At 35.9% G+C, this 12,971-nt stretch overlaps 1 protein-coding gene across 1 annotated transcript; it reads right to left on the reverse strand.

The window, feature by feature from the left end:
* Positions 1-509: 509 nt before the first annotated feature.
* Positions 510-11,981, reverse strand: LOC123721125. The gene is made up of 3 exons (XM_045678603.1): positions 11,533-11,981; positions 8,446-10,542; positions 510-621 (listed from the first exon to the last, which is right to left on the reverse strand). Exons 1-3 carry the CDS (start codon positions 11,979-11,981, stop codon positions 510-512), a joined length of 2,658 nt encoding a protein of 885 aa, XP_045534559.1.
* Positions 11,982-12,971: the final 990 nt, after the last annotated feature.

The following is a 12,971-nucleotide window of genomic DNA, read 5'->3' on the forward strand; positions in this document are numbered from 1 at the left end:
TTTGATCCTTGGAGAACTAAAAATTATACCTTTGTCTTTTGTTTTGTCACTTAACTGCTGATTGTTATGAGAATAGTGAAGTTATAATTTTGAGTAATTTTTCTCTGTTTTATAAAGGCTCGTTCTACACATCTGATGTTAGTTTACCTACATTAAATTCTGTAATTTTGCAATGTTTGTCATTTTATGCTAAAGTTTAATTTTACCTATTTCTTTATGTGTTTTTTGTTTAATTCATTTAGTAACATGTATTAATTTGTCTAATTTTATTGGTGATAACCACATAGATATAACTAACTTATAAAACATACAGACCAAATTTCATCTTTACAGCGTATAGGGATATTAACTGGGCAATAAGATATATTTAACGATTTTTATATTACCCGCAGATTAATCAAACTCATATATAACAGGAGCAGAATTTAATGTTAAGTTTTATTGTGGAAAGAAAAAAATATCTATGGTTTTTTTAATAATAGTTACGATTAAGATTTCTTAATTAGGGTTTAAGCCGACTCGTCAATTCCTCGCCCGCCCAGCACCGCCACACCTTGCGATTGCCACGGAATCCACTCGTCGTCGGGGCTGTGGCGGGGTATTCGAGTAGTGGAGCAATGCCTGATAATCCTTAATGCACTTCATAAAATTAAAGAAATGGTATTGTTTTTTCGTAATTCTATTTCATAATTATAACCAAAATTCCAATCTAATAATGAACATGAAAAAGAACTTGTAATTTAAGTCAAAGCTAAACGAATCTTTACGCGCGAGCGATATATTGTAGGTTATTACGCACTCAGGGCCTATTACCCTGTTAACCGCAAAATTTCGTGCCTTACGGTGATTCGAGGTTACGGCTTAAGGCGTGGGTGTTACTCCAATATAGAACTCTTTTTGAGTGTTAAGTTATTTTTTCTTAAATTTACGACTCTTGTGGAAAAGGCGAGAAAAGTGTCTTACGATTCTGCAAATTTTGTTTTGTATTCTTTGAGATTATTTTTATACGAAAACTTATTTTAAATGTTATTTTTTCAAAATAACACAGAAAATATTATTCTAATTTTCAAAGATATTTTAAAATTAAAGATATATTAAACATGACAAGCACTGCTGACTGTATGTACTTCAATGCCACTCCGGGCAAGAATACGAATCAAAAACACCACTATTGTCATCTTCGGTATAGCCTTTTAGGTGACAAAGAGTTACATTACATTTTTTTGTCATACATACATAATTTACCCGCAAAAATGTTGTGCCACATTTTCTTTAGTTATTTTTACAACGCTGGAGCCTTTTCATGTAAATTTAAATAATGAATGATCCAAATAGTTGGAAATGTAAAATTCTATGTTCGCAAATGATGGCCGGATATCTTTTTTATGTTCATTAGTGTAAAGGAAGGAAAGAAAGAGACGGCTACGGAATCTTTATAACGAGCGGTTGTAATTTAATATTCGAATGAACTTTGGAGCACTGACATGGAACTGTGTCAGATGAAATTACTTTATTTAATGGTCATAATTATAATTTATGCGGAAATGTACAAATTTCGTTTAGGAAAAGTGTATTAATCATTAACGAAAATCATATTTCTTCTTTTTGGATGCAAAACTGTGGCTGTGGCTTTATGGTTGCATTTGTTTTAAAGAAAAAAAAATACTGGAACGCCATAGGTCTACAAATATAACATATCTCAATTATATTTGTCAGTAGGCCGCAAACGAGGCTAGTTTCTCTAAAAGCCGCGGGAGTGTCCAAATATTTTACAGTTCAATGTTGGTATTTGAAATATAGCATGACATGGGCGGCTATTCTGCGCTCCTGATGAAAATTTACACATGTACGATATTGTTGTTTATGACGCACTCACGCGTGATTACTAAGTTTCGTGGTCAACTATTTTTGGATGATATTTTTTATACGACTTAAGGTACTACTTAACCTAATAAAGATGTATACTTCTAGATAAGATTGAAGGTTATAGATCTAACATGTAACATTTTGAGGAATAAGTAGGTTCTGAACTGTTTTTCTTTTTTAATTTACGGTAAGGAACCTCATAATTGAGATTATGTACGTTTTTACAAATCAATAATTACTCAATAAAAATAATTGTTCAAAAGCTCAGTTGTTACTAAACTTTAAATAAGGTGAGAAATTAGTTTATCGTGGATTGGCCAATTTATCTCATGAACCGTTGGTTTCTGAGACCAATATCTCTGTATAAAATATATCGTCATCCCTGTTATTATCTTTGAAAAAACATAGAATATTTTAGTCTCAGAAACCCCCGATTAATGAAACAAATGAAAGTTTAACACCATGATGTCAGCTAAATTCGGGAACCGCGCATCTAATAATTCTGCGTGAAGCCTTTGCGACTTGTGAACTGGCGGGAAGTTTTAGTGACAAGCGACTTACAGAATGTTTAAAGTCGGTTGCATTTTGCCGGTTTACGGCCCGTCTTGTCACATTTGTACAACGATTAAATGGAGTTTCGGTGCTTATATTCGAGTTAGTTAAGGCTATGTTTTCCAAACTTCGCACTTGTTAATTTAAGATAACTTAAGGTATATGGGATTGAGTTTATAGTTATAATAAATAATGTTTTTTTAAATCGTCTAATTTCTGTATGCTAAATAAATTATTATTTGTATATAATGAAACTTTTGTATTAATAATTTTATTAAGAGGATAGATATATTATTGTTATTTTTTGTTTTGTAATGAATAAACTTTATTATAATAAAAATTCATTCATAATAAAGAACTGTCATCATTAGAAAGCTACATAATCCCGAACTATTTATATGGTTTATTGTTATCGTTCAGTATAATTTAATTCCTATTTTAAGAGAACATGAGACAAAGCGAAAGTTCAATATGTAAATCGTCTATTGGCAGGAGTTTGAAGTTTCCTCGTTTCACGTTTTCAAACTTTTACCTGCTAATTTTTGTTGGAAATTTCGCAACTAGATTTTTATTGTAATTTATCGCCGGCACGTGACTACGCAGAAATAACCACCAAGTTAGGTAAGTATCAGAAGTTACTTCTAATTTGCACACTTAAGTTGTTTGCAGCAAGAATTGGAATTACAAGAACCTTTAAGTATATTCGTCTATAAAAGTTAGTTAATTGAAAATTATTTTCGATTAAATTCAATAAATACAACAATGTAAAAAAAAAAGAAATAATATGGAAAAATGATAGCAGAAAACACATTAGTAATAGGACGAATTTACTACAATTCGAATGTCAAAATATTACTGTATCTAATATAACGCTAGATAAGAGACATACCCTTTAATTTAGACGTAAATATAAAATCAACGAAGCTCAATGATTACAGCCGCTTCAACGTAGCAACATAATACTACGGCCCAAAAAAGGTCAGCTGGGTAGATCATCTTTTTACAATGCCAGAGTTTTATGAAATGAAAGTGAAATGAAAAGGTCCACGTATCAGTGTGTTGTGAATTTTATTTGAAGAAAAAATATGCACTAGATACATAATATTACTAATATATTTTTTCAAAGGAAAATAATTTTATTTCTTTTCCATATTATTTTTGATACGTCTATATTATTTTTATTATGGTTGTCTTAACACCCTCTACAGTCTACATTAACTTATTTATTAATATTACATTTATTTTACTTATATTATAAATGCGATTGTTTTGATGTATAGATTGGTATATTATAAAATATCTCCAGAACGGATTCATGACCTTGAAAAATACATAGGGTACCTATGATCCCGAAAATGTATATGGTTCCTATGGAATAGGTTGAATTTATATATTTACTCGTTAACTCAGCAAGGGTTAGCACATCTAATTGAAATTTGTCACCGATATAGAACATAGTCTTGAGTAACCCATGAGATACTTTTCACCCAATTTTTTTAAATTCTGAACAGACGAAGTTGCGGGCAAGAGCCTATTTGATAAAATTATATATTAGACGAATATTTTTACATTATTTTAATATTAAACCTTACTTACTTATTAAAGTACATTATTAATTTCTAAATATTTACACTAGAATATGGCAACTTAGTAATTCGCTGGTCAACTGAGGTAAATACATATCAAAGCACGGCAATGTGTGAACACTCCTGTTGACATGTAGGCAGGTGAGCAAACATAGCTGCCGACGGACAAATATACATTGTAAGATATTTGATGCAAAAGTATTTTAAAAGAATCAAAACAACAGCGAAATAATGAATTCAACTCTACTTCATAATAATCCTCGCTGTAGTATAAACTCCAACCGAACGTAAATAAACAAAAATGTCAGACGATCCGCAATGACAGATGGAAAGAGACTGCCACGAGCAGCAGCGCACGCTTCCTTATAAATCCTTTTTTTTGTGTGGCTACCCTCAACAGTCCTAACATTTGTGTGGCTACCCTCAACAGTCCTAACACGGCCTCTCCTGACATGAGTCCGTCCTCGGGCTCGTTCTTCCAGCATCTTCAACACTGGAATTCGTCTGTAACAATGGCATAGAGTCTTTCGATACCAGCTCGTTGGCAGGCGCTGCACTGGCGCGCTGCTCGGCAACAGGTGCTGCACTGGCGCGCTGCTCGGCAACAGGTGCTGCACTGGCGCGCTGCTCGGCGACAGGCGCGGCTGTGGCGCGCTGCTTGTAGTCAGGCGCGGCTGTGGCGCGCTGCTTGTAGTCAGGCGCGGCTGTGGCGCGCTGCTGGTAGACAGGCGCGGCTGTGGCGCGCTGCTTGTAGTCAAGCGCGGCTGTGGCGCGCTGCTTGTAGTCAAGCGCGGCTGTGGCGCGCTGCTTGTAGTCAGGCGCGGCTGTGGCGCGCTGCTTGTAGTCAGGCGCGGCTGTGGCGCGCTGCTGGTAGACAGGCGCGGCTGTGGCGCGCTGCTTGTAGTCAAGCGCGGCTGTGGCGCGCTGCTTGTAGTCAAGCGCGGCTGTGGCGCGCTGCTTGTAGGCAGGCGCGGCTGTGGCGCGCTGCTGGTAGACAGGCGCGGCTGTGGCGCGCTGCTGGTAGACAGGCGCGGCTGTGGCGCGCTGCTTGTTGGCACGCGCGGCTGTGGCGCGCTGCTTGTTGGCACGCGCGGCTGTGGCGCGCTGCTTGTTGGCACGCGCGGCTGTGGCGCGCTGCTTGTTGGCACGCGCGGCTGTGGCGCGCTGCTTGTTGGCACGCGCGGCTGTGGCGCGCTGCTCGTAGGCAGGCGCGGCTGTGGCGCGATGATTGCAGACATGCACCGCTGAGGCGCGCTGATTGCAGACATGCACCGCTGAGGCGCGCTGATTGCAGACAGGCGCGGTGCACAACACAGCTACACAGTAGGACACAAGATCCGACCAAATCCGCATCTATATCAATAATGGTGACCTCGATAATTTGATCATATCTCTTTATGGTTCTAAAACATTCGACACATGACCATGTACAGCAAGCGTCCTGCAGTACGTCCTCTACATGACATCAGTGGCAGCCCGCAGTATGCCAGATACTGAACGTCCCGCAGTCCGTTCAATGCCTTAATTCACAAGACCATGTAGGGCAAGCGTCCCGCAGTCCGTTGCCGATAGGAGCGTCCCGCAGTCCGTCCTCTACATGATATTAATGGCAAACGGCAGTTTGTCAGTCGTGAAGATACCCTAGAAGCATCTCCTGATACAGAGCATCTCATATTCCGTCACAATCGCACATCTGCAGTTGGGTATCCCGCAGTCTACGCAACGCAGAGCATCTCGACAATACATGGACAAAGCAAACTGAACTAATAAAGGGCATCGATGACTATTACGACATAATGACATACGTCTGACTCAGGTAATGGCTTAACACGCTCAGCGCAACCGACTAGCCTTACAAGTTCACTTTAAAATGAAAAAATCATGTTGGCATGTAACGTGTTAAATCTTGCCACGACTCGGCTTTACCTGACCCTCACTAATAAACTGATCGAGGTATTCAAATTCAGTATTTAGTAAAGAACACATCTTTAAATTAATTGAAAAGTCTGATGTTGACTTATTTGGCATCAAAACTTGAAATATAAAAATATTGGTTCGATCTTACCGCAGTACAAATTGAATAGATCGCGTCCACAATCCTTTCTGCTGTGAAATACACAGACAGCGGGTAAGCCTCACTACTCACATATTCCCATGCAGAATACACGGCTTGGTCCACGCTACCCTTGTTTCGCGAACACTGGTACGACTTTGATATCAACTCAACTTGCTACGACTACAACAATTATCACGGTAACGATCTGACATTTTTCTCTTGAGTGAGTAAAGTGGATAGAATCACGTGGATCCTATCCCACTTCTGATGTAAGATATTTGATGCAAAAGTATTTTAAAAGAATCAAAACAACAGCGAAATAATGAATTCAACTCTACTTCATAATAATCCTCGCTGTAGTATAAACTCCAACCGAACGTAAATAAACAAAAATGTCAGACGATCCGCAATGACAGATGGAAAGAGACTGCCACGAGCAGCAGCGCACGCTTCCTTATAAATCCTTTTTTTTGTGTGGCTACCCTCAACAGTCCTAACATTTGTGTGGCTACCCTCAACAGTCCTAACAACATATTAATTGCATCGTTAAACTGCTACCTTATTTCAATTGTAATAGTTTAAATGTTCAAAACAATACTAGCAATATTAGTTTACAACAAGAATAAAAATTAATATTCAATAACGAATTTAACACTTATATTATTATTATTTAATATTTTATTAATAATTTAATCTTATCTTGTAATATTATAAATGCGAATGACTGGATGGATGTTTGTTTGAAAGTATCTTTGGAACGGCTAAATGAATCTTGATGAAATCTGGCATAGATGTAGAACAGTCTGGAAGAACACATAAGCTACTTATTAAGTTTCATAGAAAATTCATAGAAATAAAATGTACTTCTTGTGAAGACTTAAGTTTTTTATTCATAGAATAAACATTGGTTCCTTCACTAATTAATCGAAAGGAACTTCGTTCCATCCGGGTGTCCCTTGACACCTCTCAAGTTTTTTTTTTCTATAATTCTGACTACCCTCATTTATTTTTATGATATACTATTTCTGTTGAAAAGATGAAAGTGAATCATTTTGTATGTTAAATTTATTCAACACATTCACGAATTGTGGCTACGATATTTTTTCCACACATTGGTATAACAATGAACAGGTGTAAGGGTACATTTCTTTTACCAAACTTATCTAGGATATTTTTTTCTTCAATACGGCCGCATATCACAGTCTTTATTGGAATATAAATTCGCTATAGAATGGGTTTGTCTATACGTATATTACCATCTGTTGATTGGATGTGGTTACGTTGGATCTTGAGAAGAGAAACGCTTGTTACTTGTTCGAAATTTTATTAGCGACTCGCCATCTTTTTACAAAGGTCATAGATAATTGAATAGATCATAGATCAATGAATCGATAGTTCGTTTACATTATTGATCATAGAGTAAATATCGATTATAAACTAACATGCCCCCCACCAAAAAGGGCACAGGCCTTTTTAAGAAAGTTAATGAAATTGAAATTAAACTGTATATAAACCAAAGAATGAATTAATAGCAAACTGTCAAAATTTTAAGTTGTAAACACAAATGAAGGAAAATCTTAAGTAATACAAATAGTGAAACAAATATGCAAATATGAAAATAAATGTATGAAATTATCCTAGTATTTACAAAACATCCTAATTTAAATTAATCATCCTTATAGTTAAATCGCTGTAATCAGTACAAATCAAAGTAAATGTAAACAAACTTAGCATAAATCAAAATGAAAAGAAAAAACAAAAATAAATAAATCTCAAAACCAAAATAAAAACTTAAAACATAACTGCTGAAATCAATAACACAAACATAATCAATTAGTTTTAAGTAATTGCAAATTAAATATGTACACAATATAAAGAAAACATTAATTAAGAATCTAAGGTAAGAATTGAAAGTATGAATCAAGTAAACTTATTAGCTACAACAATTTATAAAGAAAAATGATATAACATATCTACTTAATAAGTTTTACAGTAAATTATGAATCAATGTTAATAGGTAAATGACACAATTTAAGCACATTTCTTTTAGTAACACTATCACCACACTTTACACTATACACTCTGGTTATCCCGTCAGGTCCAGGATGTTTGTTGAGTATGCGCCCCAGCATCCACTTCCCCGGAGGCATATTGTCTTGTTTTATTAATACAATATCATTAATTGAAAATTCCTTTTTAATTTTCAACCATTTAGGTCTTTGTTGTAATCTTGTTAGATATTCTTGTTGCCATCGATGCCAAAAATCATTTAAAAGTTTCTGTGTATAAAGCCATCTAGTATGTAAGTTAAAATTAATGTTAGTTAAATTAGGTGTAGGAACAATTTTAAGGGCTTCTCCAACTAAAAAATGTCCTGGTGTCAGCGGGTCCACATTATCTACATCACTGTCATCTATTGGTGTCAACGGCCGAGAATTGAGACAAGCTTCTACTTGACACAAAAGTGTGCTCATTTCTTCGAATGTTAAATTTGTTGTCAAAACCCTCTTCAAATGACCTTTCATTGATTTGACTCCAGCTTCCCAGAGTCCACCGAATGTTGGACTGTAGGGAGGAATGAAATGCCACTGAGTACCATCCATAGCCAAGGTGTTTGCAGTTTGTTTATGTAATGATTCTAAATTAGCTTCATCTAGGGACTCCTTTAGTTCTCTATTTGCAGCAATAAAAGTTCTACCCTGATCGCTCCACATCTGAGCACAATGCCCTCTGCGCGACACAAAACGTTTGAATGCTGCAATAAAGGCTTCTGAGGTTAAGTCGCTCACCAATTCTAGGTGTATAGCCTTTGTAGATAAACAAATAAATATAGCAATGTAAGCCTTGCTTGTGCGAATGCCCTTGCCCTTGGACATGAGGATGTTGAATGGTCCCGCGAAATCTACGCCGCTGTTGAGAAAAGGTCGTGATGGAGTTACTCGCTGACTCGGTAGATCACCCATGAGTTGACTTCTTGTTTTGGCTCGAAGTTTTGCACAAATTAAGCATTTAAAAATATGTGATTTAACAATGCCTTTTGCTCTTATAATCCAATATTTCGTTCTCAAATATGAAAGCATGAGTTGCAATCCACCATGTAAAGTTTTTCTGTGTGCATCAGCTACAATAAGTGCGGTAAGTTTAGACTTGGAGTCGAGTATAATTGGATGTTTACTGTCTTCACTTAAGTTTGCATGACGCAATCTTCCTCCAACTCTGATAACTCTTTCTTTGTCAAGAAAAGGGTTCAAAGTTTTAAGGTGACTGTTTGGTTTGACATATTCATACATCATAATATTTCTTATGTCATCACTGAAATGTTCGCTCTGATCCTTTTTTATACAGATTAATAAAGCTTGATTTAATTCTTCTGTTGTAATGCTGGACTCTTTGTATTCCCTTTTTCTGAAATTTAGAAATCTTCTACTGTAAACAATTATTTTTTGAAGTTCTTCTAGTGTATCAAAATTATCAAAATCTAAAAATTTATTTGAATAGTTATCTTCAGTTTCCATGGTATTTAAACAAACTTGTACAGATTTCTTCTCTAAATGAGTTGATACAATGTTAGGTCTTGAAAATGTTATTGTGTTTTGTAGAAGCCATGAAGGGCCATTCCACCATAAAGTATCGTTTTGAAGTTCATCGACACTGCAACCTCTTGAGGCAACATCTGCCGGGTTCTCCTGAGACTTAACATGATACCATTGACTGTTGTTGATGTTGTCCAATATCTCCACTACTCGATTAGCGACAAATGGTTTCCATCTGTTTGGTTCTCCTAGCAGCCATGCTAACACAACTGAAGAGTCTGTCCATGCATAAACTTGATTTGATGGTATTCTCATTGCATTGGTTACATGGTGTAATAATTTTGATAGTAGGACTGCACCACATAACTCGAGACGTGGTAGGGATATTGTTTTCACTGGAGCAACTTTATTATATTTTTGTTTAAGACCTGGTGACCTTTCTAATTTGCTTTCTAATTGTTTGAATCTTCTCAATGCTATCTCTCGACTATTTCCTTCCATGGATTTAGGATTGTCTGTTTTGAAAGGTAATTGTACAATGTATCTGCCATTGCTACTTCTTGATGTTGTATTCTGAAATAATTCTTCACAAATTTGTTCATCTTGCGTTAATTTTCTTTTAGAAGTTGTATCTATTTCCCATAGTGATTTTAACATATCATCTAGGTTTGTAATTTGATGCATAACTATAATATTTTCTTGGGTTGATTGTAAACTATCATCTATTGTTCCAAAAATTATATAACCTAATGTGGTGTTTTGAGCACATGGTGTTCCCGGTGGGCCTCTTATAACCTCACTCAGTATTATTTGTGAATATACATCTACTCCCAACAGTAGGTCTACAGATCTTGAAATGTTGAAACTTGGATCGGCTAACTCAAGTCCTTGTATGTGGGGCCAGTCGCTGTATTGCAATGTTGTGTTTGGTATTCTTGAAGTAAGTTGTCTGGAAATCACAAATGCCTTTATTTTGATGCTAAAATCTTTCATAAATCTGGAGCTTACTTCAATTTGAATTGATTCATTTATCCTTGACTTTACTGATCCCACCCCGATGATGTTTCCTTTTGTTGAATATCTCTTTGCCTTTAACAATTGAGCGGCTCGCTCACTTATTAAACAACCTTGTGAACCTGGATCGATTAATGCTCTTAAAACAGTTGTGTATCCATCCTCGCTTTGTACAGCTACTATTGCCGTCCCTAATAAAACTGTTTTATTGTATGTTGTATTTGATTGTGAAGTCGCTACTGTATAAATTTGAATTGGTGTTTCTTCAACATTTGCATTTAAAACCGTAGGTTGAGAATGATTTGCAATGTTACCTTGGGTACTCTCTGTGGGTGAATGATGAAGAAGCGTGTGATGCCGTTTGTGACAAATCCTGCAAGTGCTAGATGATCGACAATTTTTTACAGGATGTCCTGGAATTAAACAGTTGTAACAGATGTTATTCTGATTGATATATTCTCTTCTCTTTTGTAGATTCATTTTTCCAAAACTTTTGCAGTGACAAAGTGCATGATGTTCTTTACATAAGACACATGCTTTGAAATTTGTTGTAGTGTGAAATATGTGGACTGTATTTTTCTCCTTCGTAGATGATTGTAATAATTCGAGCGTTCTAAATTTAATTTCTAGAAACTTTTTTAAAATTGAAAATGTAGGTAGATCTGCGGAAACTTCCTTGCTTACATATTCTTCCCATCCCTTTTGTGACTCCAGATCTAATTTATTGGTAATTATATACACAATTAGAGGGTCCCATTGGTCTGTATTAATGTTTAAATTATTAAGGCTATGGAGGCATTGGTTAGTGGTATCAAGTAAAGCTTTTATATGACTCACCGATGGACTCTGCAACTTTTTCTGGTTAAATAATTTCCTTAAAATAGATGTTACAATGAGACGTTTATTGTTATATCGCTGCCTCAACACTTCCCAGGCTTGATCGTAGTTGTCCTCCGTTACTTGTATATGTTTTAGTAAATTTTCTGCTTCCCCGCTGACACTCAATTTTAAATATTGTAGTTTTTGTACTTTACTAATTCCATCGTTCTTGTGAATGAGGGAGATAAAAAGGTCTTGGAATGTTGGCCAATCTTCATAATTACCGGCGAATGTGGGTACTTCTATATTTGGTAATTTTACCTGCTGCTTCATACTTGGTGGGCTGCCGATAGCTGGTATGCTGCTGCTTTGGGGATGTGCTGGCTGAAGAAAATCTTTCATAGCTGCTTTACCTTGAATGTAGGTCTCTTCGCAGTCGACGAATACTTCGTTCTTGAAATACTCCAATGATTTTCTTTGTTCTTTCGTTACTATCCTTATTAAGCTGTTATGATTATTTGTGAAGGCGACCCAGTATTCTTGTAAGATCGACATTTTGGTTTCAACATATCCTTCGGTCAGACGACTTTTTGGAGTCTTCTTGAAGCTCTCGTAAATTCGGGTAATGTGTTGGCGTATGTCTTGGAGCACTGTTAATAATTGTTCTACGTTATCCATATTTTCTACCAATTTTCCTAATTTTGAATAAAACGCTGAATATTCGGCTCGATGAGGCCACTATGTTGATTGGATGTGGTTACGTTGGATCTTGAGAAGAGAAACGCTTGTTACTTGTTCGAAATTTTATTAGCGACTCGCCATCTTTTTACAAAGGTCATAGATAATTGAATAGATCATAGATCAATGAATCGATAGTTCGTTTACATTATTGATCATAGAGTAAATATCGATTATAAACTAACACCATCACTATTAAATTTGTAGCCGGCACGCTGCTTAAGGTGCGTATACATTGATACTGTTTAAAAAGTAAAAAAAATCTTTTAAATTAAAATTCTTTGTTTTTAGCCGATTTATTTTATTGAAGGGGTAATATTACATTCTTCTCCGTGTTTCCTGGCACGGATCTTGTAGTCTACTTGTAAAATAAAGTTATTGCTACATTAATTTTTTATGACTCTTCTCATACTAATCTTTTGGATCATACTTTCTTAAATCATAAAGCTCTTTTTGTAATTATGCATTTCTTAAAGCTCTTAGTGTAAGCATACCTTTATATCTTTCTTGACATAGAGTTAGCGGAGGCTGTGCGTAGGCGACAGGGTGACGTCACGGCTACGAAGCTACGGCTACGATCTTTTTCTATAAATTTTTTGACGGAAACATTGAACAGTGTGAATACACAAAACAACGTATTAAAACATTATTAATCATAAAACAAAATGAGGTAAAATTAAAGATTTTTAGTGTAAAAGTATCACTAAAACCTTGATATAAAAGAGTTCAAGTTTTGAAGGTTACATCAATGTCGTAGTAGTGCGTGCTAAGACCTAATACGAATAAAATAAGTGGGCTGTGAGTAAG

The sequence above is a fragment of the Papilio machaon genome, chromosome 7, assembly GCF_912999745.1.
Source record: "Papilio machaon chromosome 7, ilPapMach1.1, whole genome shotgun sequence".
Classification (NCBI taxonomy): domain Eukaryota; kingdom Metazoa; phylum Arthropoda; class Insecta; order Lepidoptera; family Papilionidae; genus Papilio; species Papilio machaon.